This window comes from Perognathus longimembris, chromosome 6, assembly GCF_023159225.1.
Source record: "Perognathus longimembris pacificus isolate PPM17 chromosome 6, ASM2315922v1, whole genome shotgun sequence".
NCBI classification, from domain to species: Eukaryota; Metazoa; Chordata; class Mammalia; order Rodentia; family Heteromyidae; genus Perognathus; species Perognathus longimembris.
Window position 1 is genome coordinate 64,648,727 of NC_063166.1, and position 12,176 is coordinate 64,660,902.

The 12,176-nt window shown below is 43.4% G+C and overlaps 1 protein-coding gene across 3 annotated transcripts in view; it reads right to left on the bottom strand.

Moving 5' to 3' along the window:
- Ptpra (protein tyrosine phosphatase receptor type A) overlaps window positions 1-12,176 on the bottom strand; it is a 116,681-nt gene that overhangs the window by 7,269 nt on the left and 97,236 nt on the right. For all 3 annotated transcript variants that reach the window (XM_048348912.1, XM_048348910.1, XM_048348911.1), the window contains 8 exons: window positions 6,258-6,355; window positions 5,395-5,514; window positions 4,380-4,546; window positions 3,763-3,898; window positions 2,892-3,041; window positions 1,640-1,733; window positions 893-969; window positions 322-456 (listed from right to left, as the gene is read on the bottom strand). In XM_048348912.1, coding sequence (XP_048204869.1) covers window positions 322-456; window positions 893-969; window positions 1,640-1,733; window positions 2,892-3,041; window positions 3,763-3,898; window positions 4,380-4,546; window positions 5,395-5,514; window positions 6,258-6,355 — 977 coding nt within the window. The remainder of the gene's footprint in view (window positions 1-321; window positions 457-892; window positions 970-1,639; window positions 1,734-2,891; window positions 3,042-3,762; window positions 3,899-4,379; window positions 4,547-5,394; window positions 5,515-6,257; window positions 6,356-12,176) is intronic.

The following is a 12,176-nucleotide window of genomic DNA, read 5'->3' on the forward strand; positions in this document are numbered from 1 at the left end:
TCAGATGGTTCCACTTCAGAGCCCTGATGTGGCTGTGCACCCTGCTTCTCATCTTGCTGGCTGGAAAGTGGGGTAGAGAGGTTATGTGCAAAGAAAGAAGCCTAGAGGTAAGAGGAAACTGAGGGTAGGTTCTATCTGGAATTGCGCAGAAGCTCAGGCGGCTCTTAGCTTTCTACTCCTGAGAGAAGCTGATAACTTCTCAGGCACTAGCTGGTGGGATGATAGACCAGCATAGTGTTAACCAAAGAAAAGATCAATAGTTCCTCTCCTTCCCCTTTTTATTCTATCCCTTGTGGCTCAAAAAGCTCTTTCTGAACTCACCTGGCCTCTCTCCTCCAGTTCCGTTAGCATCACGATGGAACAGGACTTCCACTCCCAGATCATTCGCCAGAAGTCCTCAATTGTGTGTAGAAGAGGGCCCTGGCTGGCAATGTAGGAGTCCTTCTGCCGGTAGCCCTATGTAGGCCAGATCAATCACAGAGGTAAGGTGGTTTAATCGGGAGAGTAAGTGAAAAAGACCGGCCTATTGGGAGAGGCAGTGAGACAGGCCCCTAGAAAGATATAGGGGCTCCTTGGAGGTACACTCTTTCCAGGTAGAGTTCCCCTTTGGTCAAGGATCAAACCTTGGGGAAGGGAAGCAGTTGCTGGAGTTAGGATGAGCGGAGTAGGAATGGGAAAGATCAGTTTTTTCATCTTTCTTGGCTGTGGCTGTGAGCTTCTCTAGGAACCACACAGGTATATACCCTGTTTCCTCTACCTTCTCCTCTTAGGGGCTCTTAGTGCTCAGGGTAGGTGGGAAGGTAGACATTCAGTAAATGTTGACTGATTCAAAGATGGTCCTTGCAAGAAGGTATGTGAGACACTGCAAGCCCTAGGGAATCCCATCACTTACATCAATGAAGGATGCATTTACGTAGTCTGTGTTCTCCTCGCCCCGCTTAACTGGAATGATCACTCTGTTGAATTCATCTGAAAGGACAATGGCTTATAGCTCACCAACATCTCTCTCTCTCTCTCTCCCTCCCTCTCTCTTTTTCTTTCTTCTGTTTTTACCCCAAATCCTAGGGAGATATAATCCTGGCTGTGCAGGGACATGCCATCCCAGAAGACAGAAAGCCTTTGGCTTTTTATAGTCTTTTATTTACAGAAGCCACTAAAGAAATGAGAGTCACAAGAGGCAATGCTATGAGAAGAGTAAGAATGAGAAAGATAAGTTTTTTCCCATGTTTCTTTCTTTCTTTCTTTTTTTTTTGCCAGTCCTGGGCCTTGGACTCAGGGCCTGAGCACTGTCCCTGGCTTCTTTTTGTTCAAGGCTAGCACTCTGCCACTTGAGCCACAGCGCCACTTCTGGCCATTTTTTGTATATATGGTGCTGGGGAACCCAGGGCTTCATGTATACGAGGCAAGCACTCTTTGCCACTAGGCCAAATCCCCAGCCCCTCCCATGTTTCTTAGCTGTGGCTGTGAGCTTCTCCTCTAGGAATCACACAGATATATAACCCTATTTCCTTTACCTTCTCCTCTTTGGGGCTAACCATTAACTAAGCCAACCATTAGCTAGTATCTGGGAAGTAGAATGGGTGTAGGGAGCTGACAGGGTGTGGGGCAATAGGCTTTGCAGTAGAGAGAGGGCTCTTACATGGAATGATCTGTAAAACACGGTTTTTCTTCATATTGGCTGGAAGATTTCCAGTACGCATCTTGTCATTCTGGATTTTGATTGATGTTAACTTCTGAATGAAGATGAGGGGAGACATTGCTGATCTCAGGAACATCCTGAGGGACTATTCACAACATTTCTAGCCACCCCATGCTGCTCTTCCTTGCTTAGTCCTGACTTCCATTTCTACATATTGTCAGAATACTGTTTCTTCTGTTAAGTCAAGAGAATTTGGGGGAAAACATTGCCTTCCAGGTTTCTGTGACCATCTGGAACTCTTCAAGCCTGGAATTTTATGACCCTGTAGCAAAGGATCTCAGTCCAAAAGAAGAGCTGTGAGGTGGGTACTGGTAGCTCACGCCTGTAATCCTAGCTACTCGGGAGGCTGAGATCTGAGGATAGGTTCAAAGCAACCTCAAAGCAAGGTAGGAAAGTCCGTGAGACTCTTATCTCCAATTAACCATAAAAGGCTGGAAGTGGGACTGTGGCCTTGAGAACGAACACACACACACACACACACACACACACACACACACACACACACACACACACGAGGATCTTTGTATATCTGGCCATTCACTTGGTTGTTCTATTCAAGACAGAGGCGGTCTTACACCTTTTAGAAAAAAATTCATATATACATCTTTCCTTCCTGATTCTGAGGTTACTTTTTGTTTTTTTTTCCTTCCTGCTGGTCCCTCGGCTTGAACTCAGGGACTGGGCGCTGTACCTGGGCCTAGTGTTCTACCACTTGAGCCACAGTGCCACTTCCATTTTTTAAAAAAAAGTAATTTATTGGAGATAAGAGTCATGGACTTACTTGCCCCATTTGGCTTTGAACCACAATCCTCAGATCTCTGCCTCCTGAGTAGCTAGGACTACAGGTGTGAGCCATCAGCACCCAGCTGAGGTTACTTTTTTTTTTTTCCCCAGTCCTGGGCCTTGATCTCAGGGCCTGAGCACTGTCCCTGGCTTCTTTTTGCTCAAGGCTAGCACTCTGCCACTTGAGCCATAGTGCCACTTCTGGCTGTTTTCTACAGATGTGGTGCTGGGGAATTGAACCCAGGGCTTCATGCATATGAGCAAGCACTCTTGCCACTAGGCCATATTCCCAGCCCCATGGAAGCACTTTTTATGGATGAGAGCATGACACAGGTTACTACCTCCTTAGCCTTGCATTATACCCAGTCCACATTCTACAGACTGAAGAGGTTTTCCAGCTCTAACTTACCTTAAACTCCTCCTCTAATCCATTGTTGCTGGTCCCAGGGATTTTGTTGTAAATTTTCTGCAGGTGGGTTTCTAGAGAGGTCACTTCCAGTTCTGTATCCCCATAGAGATAATGCTCTAGTAGGGCTTGGTATATGAAAACATACTGCATCTGAAATATGGATGACATGGAGTTCTCAGTTATAGACACAAGTCCTTGTAGCACCAGATCATCCCTCCACCTCCTTTCATTCCTGTCCACTACTCCTTTGATACTAAAAGAGATAAAATGATTCATCCTAATTGTCCCAACACAGTGAAGTAGGACTTGAAATGTATACATTCCTCTAGGGGTTGCTTAGCTAGGGAGGTAGGGTCTCAAGTCAGCCTTGGGGGTGCTGGTGGATTCTGCAGTCTGAAGGTGCTGTTACAAGATGAAGATGTACAAAACCTGAGAGGCCCTAGCCTCCAGGCAGCCAGCCTCCCTGTGCTTTGCCCTGACCACAGCACAGAGTCATCTCACTGCTGCTCCCAGAAGTGGCTGCATCATGACTGTAGGTCCTGGTACACTTTGCTTTCCTCAGGGGTTGTTTCCTTATCATTAAGTCCAGTGGAAATGACAGCTGCCTTCCTGATTCCCATAGCCACAAAGACACAACCTCCTCCGTGCTTCGCTTAAACATAGATTTTATAAGGGCCCTTAATCACACTGGATGGTGATGATTTACAACAGCCTAGAAAACTGTCAGTGGCAATGGGGAAACTTTTGATCTCAGACAGTTAGGCACAGCAGTTACTATTACACTCAGCCAGATAAAGGTGAAAGTCAGAGGTGAGCAGATGTTTGGTAATGGAATGCCACCTTTTCCCCCTCTCATCCCAAGACCACTTACATCTGTTTGCACCATCTGGCAGCGCTGGGCTCGAATTCGACTCACAAAGCCGTAGACATCCACCTTCCGCTCTGTGTGCATCATGTCCAGCATGGCATCAATGACGACAAAGGTGCCTGTGCGCCCTACACCTGCACTGTAGCCAAAGAGCAGAGGGTTACTGTGATGGCCAGTATGACGTGACAGTGGGCAAGGAAGGGCACCACAGGCGTGGACTCTGTCTCCAGGGTTCTAACTCTAATTGCAAATGTAGTAGAAAAGAGTGTTCTGGAACTAACAACTCCAATTTTTGGGGGAACTGCTGACCTCTATCAGGACTGGGTATCCTGACACTTAGAAAGGTCTGAAGGAAGCAAGAATAGTTGGCCAGAAGTCAACATAGCCACCAGGCTTTATAGCAAGTTTCTGCACTCCTGGTCTTAGAGGACTGCTCTTTCTTCTCTTTCCTCAAGTCATACTCTCCATTCTACACTAGAATTTCACAGTCTCTGGGGCTGCTGCTCTGGGACTCAATCACACATCTGTTTTGTGCTAGCCTCTGACAAGAAACCCTGTGCTGTCTCCCTGCTCTGGCCAAGGGGGCAGAAAGTAGGACCCCAGGGTCAAACTCCACTAACCTGCAGTGAACCACGATGGCCCCTGCGTACTGAGGGTTACAGGCCTTCACCTTCTTGAGGAATTTAAGCATGCCAATTGGGGTGAAAGGAACCCCAAAGTCTGGCCAACTGGTAAAGTGGAACTGAGTGATGAGACGTTGCGGTTTTCTGTTGGTCATGTCACCCACCTGTGAAGTGAGGAGATGTGTATTTACTCTGCTACCCAGGGGTGGGCAGCAGAGGGAGGATACAGCAAAATGGAGAAGTTTTGGTCATGGACAAAGGTTCTTCCCAGTAACTGCAGGAATTAGGTACAGCTATTACTATTAATAGCCAGATAAAGGTAAAAGTCAGAGAATAAATGACCCATTTAGGCCCCAGAACTACTAAATGGTAGGCTAGAGCTAAAACTCAGGACTTCAACTGTTGGTAAATCCCCTTTCCACAGCTCATTTGCAACCCTGTGAAGGCTCCAGACCAGGTCCACTATATCTCTGCTCTTAGAAGGGTTTGGAGCAGGAAAGGAGAGGTGAGCCCAGCACCAAGTAAACTGTCCTACATCCTAGTGTTCCCTGTTCTCATGGCCTGAACATCTAAGGTGATCAAACTCCACTCAATAGGTATTTTTCCTTCTAATCATGACACTGTTACTTCCTTAGCTTTTTTTTTTTTTTTTTTTGCCAGTCCTGGGCCTTGGACTCAGGGCCTGAGCACTGTCCCTGGCTTCTTTTTGCTCAAGGCTAGCACTCTGCCACTTGAGCCACAGCGCCACTTCTGGCCGTTTTCTGTATATGTGGTGCTGGGGAATTGAACCCAGGGCCTCATGTATACGAGGCAAGCACTCTTGCCACTAGGCCATATCCCCAGCCCCTGCTTCCTTAGCTTTGACAGAATAGTTACAAATACACAGTGCACTTAGTGCACTTAGCAATTTCTGAACACCTGGAACAAGACTGGGGATGACCTGGCTATTCCCATCCTATACTGGTCAACAGATCCTATACAGGAACCAGGTCAGGGAGTAAGCAGTCAGTACCTGCTGAATGCAGAACTTCCGTACTGTATAGTCCACCAGGACAGTGACATCCTCTACAGACACACGGATATTTCCATAGGTCCAACAACCTTGGTCTGGCCAGTACTGGGCGCATTTACACTGGAAAAAAGCAAACACACATTCTAACACCCATTTTACTTATAATATCCCAGGGCAGGCTCTTGGGGTAAGCCTGTCTGAACCCGAGACCAGTAGCCTACCATAAGGAGACTACCATGATGGGTTATTGCAGACTATAAACATACATCCTTCTGTTATCTAGGCTTTAAAAAGCTTCTAAGAGCCAGAGGTCAGGTTGAGGGATAATGGCCATCCTTAAGACTATTATGAATGGGGATTCCTCTCTGGGGATTGATCCAGGACTCATCAGACTGGCACTAGCTATGGCTACGGCCCAGTGACAGAGCTTGCCAGGCCAGGAATAGACTTGGCAGACACAAAAGAAAAAAGAGCAGTCAAAGCCTGCAGGTCAGGCTCAGGCCTCAGATTCTCCTTTATTCTTGTAGGGTCTCAGTCCATACAATTTCCTCTGCTAAGGATATACCCAAGGAACTAGAGAAACCAGACAAGAAAAACTTTTCCTTAGCTAGTGGTTCAAGTCTTCCCAGTTGTTTTAGAATCAGAGTGAGTTAACTACCAGACATGAGCATGGTCTCTGGAGAACTGTTCATCTGAGGCCTCTAGGCTATAGAAGAGTCAAGTAGCTCTATTAGCCCGTATCTGTCTGTATGATCTACTGGCACTGCAGCCACAAAAGCCATGTTCAAACTCAGAGCTGTAACATGGCATACTCCCCTGGCCACATCATACCACGAGACTTGCTATCTAATTTCTCCACTTACCTCCTTTCTCTCCTTCAGGTTGGTCACCATAACAATGGTGGCTGTGTTTTGTTCCCAGATCATCCTCCAGAAGTCATTCACTGTTTCTTCCTTTGGTCCTAATGTAGCCAAGAACAAAAATGAGAACACACATTAAATGGAAGACAGACACAAGGAAAGTGGGAATACCTACTCTTGACTTTTGGAGGCCTGTGTCCACATTCTCAGCTGAATATCCAAACTATCCATCCATTCACCTACTAACTAAACTTTTCTCTAGTATCCATCATGTATGCACCAAATACTTTACTAGGGTTGTGGGCTAAGAAGGCTGCCAAAAAAGAACGGAACATGGTAGTCTCCATGGATAAGACAACTGAGAACTAGAAATCATGACAGCTTACTAAATATCTACATTATGAGTCCAGACCAGTTAAGTGCATGACATGGCATTTGCTTCTTCCTTTCACATTGAGATGGCAATCATGAGTCCCAGATAGATTGAGTGGCCTTTTCAGGCTGGATTAAAAATTTATTTGCCGGGGCTGGGGATTTGGCCTAGTGGCAAGAGTGCTTGCCTGGAATACATGAAGCCCTAGGTTCGATACCCCAGCACCACGTTCACAGAAAACGGCCAGAAGTGGTGCTGTGGCTCAAGTGGCAGAGTGCTAGCCTTGAGCAAAAAGAAGCCAGGGACAGTGCTCAGGCCCTGAGTCCACGCCCCAGGACTGGCAAAAACAAAACAAAAAAGAAAAAGAAAAAGCTGGAAGTAGTGCTGTGGCTCAAGTGGTAGAGTGCTAGCTTTGAGCAAAAGAAGGCCAGGCCCTGAGTTCAAGCCCCAGGACTGGCAAAAAGAAAGGGAAAAAAAAAGCCTAGGAGAAAACTAGGAAAGCATAGATAGAGAACAAAATTGACCAGGAAAGACAGACAGACATGGAGTTTCAAAGACATGATCATTTCCATATTAGATGAGAAATTAAACCCTGTAAGGGTTTTATTCCTTCCCTATTTCTATTATTATTTATTTTTTGTCCATTGAATAAATTGAATAAATTACCATCAGTGAACCACAATAACATCATAATAACTCTTCACTTGCTGAAAACATCATCAAAACATCTTTGCTAGGGTCTCTGAAGACATCTTACTAAAATGTCAGGTTGTGGGGCTAGGATATAGCTCACTGGCAATGTGCTTGCCTTGCAAGTGCAACATTCTGGGTTTGATTCCCAGTACCAGAAAGAATAAAGACAAAAAAAAATACAGTTAAAAAATAAAATAAAATAAAATAAAATACCAAGTTATGGGAAAAGATGCAGAGTATGTATAGGGTCATGGCACAGAGCCCTCCTCTGACACCTATCTGTGGATAACAGTGGAGCTCAGGTCTAGATTTTTTTTTTTTTTTTTTATTTATTTTTTATTTTTTTTTTATTATCAATTGAACATAAATTTTTTTTTTTTTACAAGGTGCTGTGCAAAGAGGGTGCAGTTACATAGTAGGGCATTGTGTACATTTCTTGTGATATCTTACAACCTGTTTTCCCATCCCTTGTCTAGGTCAGGTAGACCCATATGCAGTATACAATGTATCAAGCACATATACAGTGTTCACAGACTTGGTCTCTACTGTCTCTCCATCTCCCTTTGTTAACAGTCATATATCAGGGAGATCATGCCCCTTTGTTTTCTGTGTTCTAGGCTTGTCTCACTCAACATTATTTGTTCGAGTTCTGACCATTTCCCTGCAAATAACAATATTTCACCATTCCTAATCGCTATGTAGTATTCCATTGTGTATAAGTACCATATTTTTTGGATCCATTCATCTGTGGAGGGGCATCTGGGTTGTTTCCAAATTTTGGCTATTGTGAATTGTGCTGCGATAAACATGGAAGTACAAATGTCCTTTTGATATCTTGGGTTTTGCTGTTTAGGATAGATGCCTAGGAGTGGTATGGCTGGGTCATAGGGTAGGTCTATATTGAGCTTTTTGAGAAACCTCCATACTGTTCTCCAAAGTGGCTGTACTAATTTGCACTCCCACCAACAATGGAGAAGGGTTCCTCTTTCCCCACAGCCCCTCCAGCATTTGTTGTTTCCTGAGTTCAGAGTATAGGCCATTCTAACTGGGGTGAGGTGGTATCTCAGGGTTGTTTTTATTTGCATTTCCTTTACTAGCAGGGATGTTGAGCATTTCCTCATGTGTTTCTTTGCCATTTTTATATCTTCTCTTGTGAAGTCTCTCTTTAGCTCTTTTGCCCATTTCCTAATAGGTTTATTGGGCTTGGAGGGGCTTAGTTTTTTGAGTTCTCTGTAGATGACAGATATCAGGCCTTTGTCTGTTGCTGTGCTGGTAAATATCCTTTCCCATATCGTTGGCTGTCTTTCTATTTTGGTGGCTATGACCTTAGCTGTGCAGAAACTTTTTAATTTGTAGTAGTCCCATTTGTTGAGTCTTTCCCCTATTTGTTGTGCGCCTGGGACTCTATTCAGGAAGTTCCTTCCTGTGCCTATAAGTTCTAGTGTCTTTCCTACTCTGTCCTTCAGTAGTTTCAAGGATTCAGGTCTGATGTTGAGGTCCTTGATCCATTTTGAGTTGATCTTGGTGCATGGTGATAGGCTTGGGTCTACTTTGAGTTTTCTGCATATGGCTGCCCAGTTCTCCCAGCACCAGTAGTTGAAGAGGCTATGTTTATTCCATTGTATGTCTTTAGCTCCTTTGTCGAATATCAGTTGGCTGTAAGAGTGCGGTTTTATTTCTGGGTCTTCAATTCTAATCCACTGGTCTTCCGATCTGTTTTTATACCAATACCATGCTGTTTTTGTTATGATGGCCTTGTAGTAGAGCTTGAAGTCTGGTATGGTGATACCTCCTGCACTATGTTTTTTGCCTAGAATTGCTTTGGCTATTCTAGGTTTTTTGCTGTTCCATATGAACTTATGGATTGGTTTCTCTATTTCAGTGAAGAATGTGGCTGGGATTTTGATAGGTATTGCATTGAATTTGTATAACAATTTGGGCAGTATGGCCATTTTCACTATATTGATTCTGCCTACCCATGAGCATGGGAGGTCTTTCCATCTCCTTGTGTCTTCTTTGATTTCCCTTATTAGATTTTTGTAGTTTTCATTGAATAGGTCCGTCACGTCCTTGGTTAAGTTGATCCCTAGGTACTTTATTCTTTTTTTGGCTACTGTAAATGGAATCGTTTCCATAATTTCCTTTTCTGTTTGTCTATTGCTGGTGTACAGAAAAGCTGCTGACTTTTGTGGATTGATTTTGTATCCTGCTACTTTGCCAAATTGGTTTATTAGATGTAGGAGTTTGGGTACTGAGTTTTTTGGGTCCTTGAGATATAAGATCATGTCGTCTGCGAATAGGGATAACTTGATTTCTTCCTTGCCGATGTGGATCCCTTTGATGTCCTCCTCTTGCCTTATTGCTATGGCTAGGGATTCCAGTACTATGTTGAACAGAAGTGGGGAGAGTGGGCATCCTTGTCTTGTTCCTGTGTTTAGGGGGAATGATTTAAGTTTCTCTCCATTTAATATGATATTAGCAGTTGGTCTGTTGTATATGGCTTTTATTGTTTTGAGGAATGTTCCATCTATTCCTGTTCTCTCCAAAGCTTTTAATAGGTATGGATGTTGTATTTTGTCAAAGGCTTTTTGGGCATCGACTGAGATAACAATGTGATTCTTGATTTTAGTTCTGTTTATGTGGTGAATTACATTGATTGATTTACGGATGTTGAACCATCCTTGTGACTGAGGGATGAAGCCTACTTGGTCATGATGTATGATATTCTTGATCACTTTCTGGATCCTGTTAGCTAATATTTTATTGAGGAGCTTTGCATCTGTGTTCATTAGTGATATTGGTCTGTAGTTCTCTTTTTTTGTTGGATCTTTGCCTGGTTTGGGGATGAGTATGATATTAGCTTCGTAGAATGAGTTCGGGATTTTTCCCTCCGTTTCTATTTCGCGGAAGAGTTTGAGGAGTATTGGAATTAGCTCCTCACTAAAGGTTTTGTAGAATTCATTGGTGAATCCATCTGGGCCTGGGCTTTTCTTAGTAGGGAGGTTCTTGATTACCTCCTGTATCTCACCGTAAGTTATTGGTTTATTTAGTTGATTTATTTCTTCTTGGTTCAGTTTGGGCAGTTTGTACTTCTCTAAGAATTGATCCATTTCTGTAAAATTATTGTTTTTTGTTGAGTAGAGGTTTTGGAAATAGCTCCTTATGATTGTTTGAATATCGTGTGTATTTGTTGTAATTTTTCCTGTGGAGTCCCTGATTTTACGTATATGAGTCTCTTCTCTTCTTTTTTTTGTGAGTCTTGCAAGGGGTCTGTCAATTTTGTTTATTTTCTCAAAGAACCAGCTTTTAGTCTTATTTATTTGTTGAATGGTCTTTCTATTTTCAATCAGATTTATCTCTTCTTTAATCTTTGTAATCTCTCCCCTCCTAGTCGTTTTAGATTCTGTCATTTCTTGTTTCTCCAGTTGTTTTAGTTTCATCGTGAGGGTATTCACCTGCTCTGCTTCCATTCTTTTAATGTGGGTACTGAGTGCAATGATCTTGCCCCTCAGTACTGCCTTAGCTGTGTCCCATAGGTTTCTTTGTGATGTGTTTTCTTTGTCATTGTGGCTTATGAATTCGTTGATTTCATCTTTAATTTGATCTGTGGCCCAAGTGTTGGATAGCAGCGTGGGGTTTAGCCTCCAAGAGTGTGTATAGGCTCTGTGGTATCCTTTGTTGTTGAGGGTTACCTTTAATCCACTGTGATCAGATATAATACATGGGATGATGTCAATTCTTTTGTATTTGCTGAGGTTCTTTGTGTGGGCTATGACGTGGTCTATTTTGGAATATGATCCATGGGCTGCTGAAAAGAAGGTGTATTGGGTCTCTGTAGGGTGGAAGGTTCTATATAGGTCTGTTAGATCCATTTGGGCAATGGTGTTATTTAGGTCCTCAGCTCCCTTACTAATCCTCTGGGTGTTGGATCTGTCTCTTGGAGAGAGAGGAGTATTAAAGTCACCCACTATGATTGTGTTTGCATCTATCTTGCTCTGTAATTCTGTGAGAATTTGCTTGACATATGTCGGGCCTCTTTTGTTCGGTGAGTATACATTTATCACCGTGATGTCTTGATTCTGGATTTTTCCTTGTATCAATATGTAGTGTCCTTCTTTGTCTTTTTGAGTGGACTTTAAAGAGAAATCCAGCTTGTCTGAGATCAGGATGGCTACACCTGCCGTTTTGGTGGGTGCATTTGCTTGGTAGATCTTGCTCCATCCTTTCATTCGAAGCCTGTTTTTGTCCCTTGCTGTAAGGTGGGTCTCTTGTAGACAACAGATGTCAACTTTTTGCTTGCGGATCCATTCTGCCAGTCTGCTCCTCTTGATCGGGGAGTTTAAGCCATTTATATTTAAAGAGATCAAGGATAAGGGTGTTTTTTCTCCTTCCATTTTCTTGTTGGGCTGTTTTTTCCTGTTGTTTTTTTTTTTTCTTCTTGTCTTTAGTGAGCTTGTGTTTCTGCTGGACTTTGGCTATTGAAGTTTCTTTCTGAATCTGTCTGTGTGTCTTTTACGATCTCTGTTGGGTGGGCTTCCCCTCTTAATATTCGCTGTAGGGCTGGTTTTTTATTCACATACTCCTTTAGCTCCTCTTTGGTGTGGAAAGATCTGGTTCTCCCTTCGAATGTGAACTCCAGTTTCGCTGGATATTTGATCCGAGGTTGTAAATTGTTATTCTGAAGTACTTGGATGGTGTTCTTCCACTCACTTCGAGCTTGGTAAGTTTGTGTGGATAAGTCGGATGTTATTCGAATCCTCTTCCCATTGAAAAAAGTTTCCTTCTTCGCTTTGGCTGAATTCAGAATTTGCTCTTTAATCTTGAGGTCTGTAGTCTTGAATATTATGTGCCTTGGG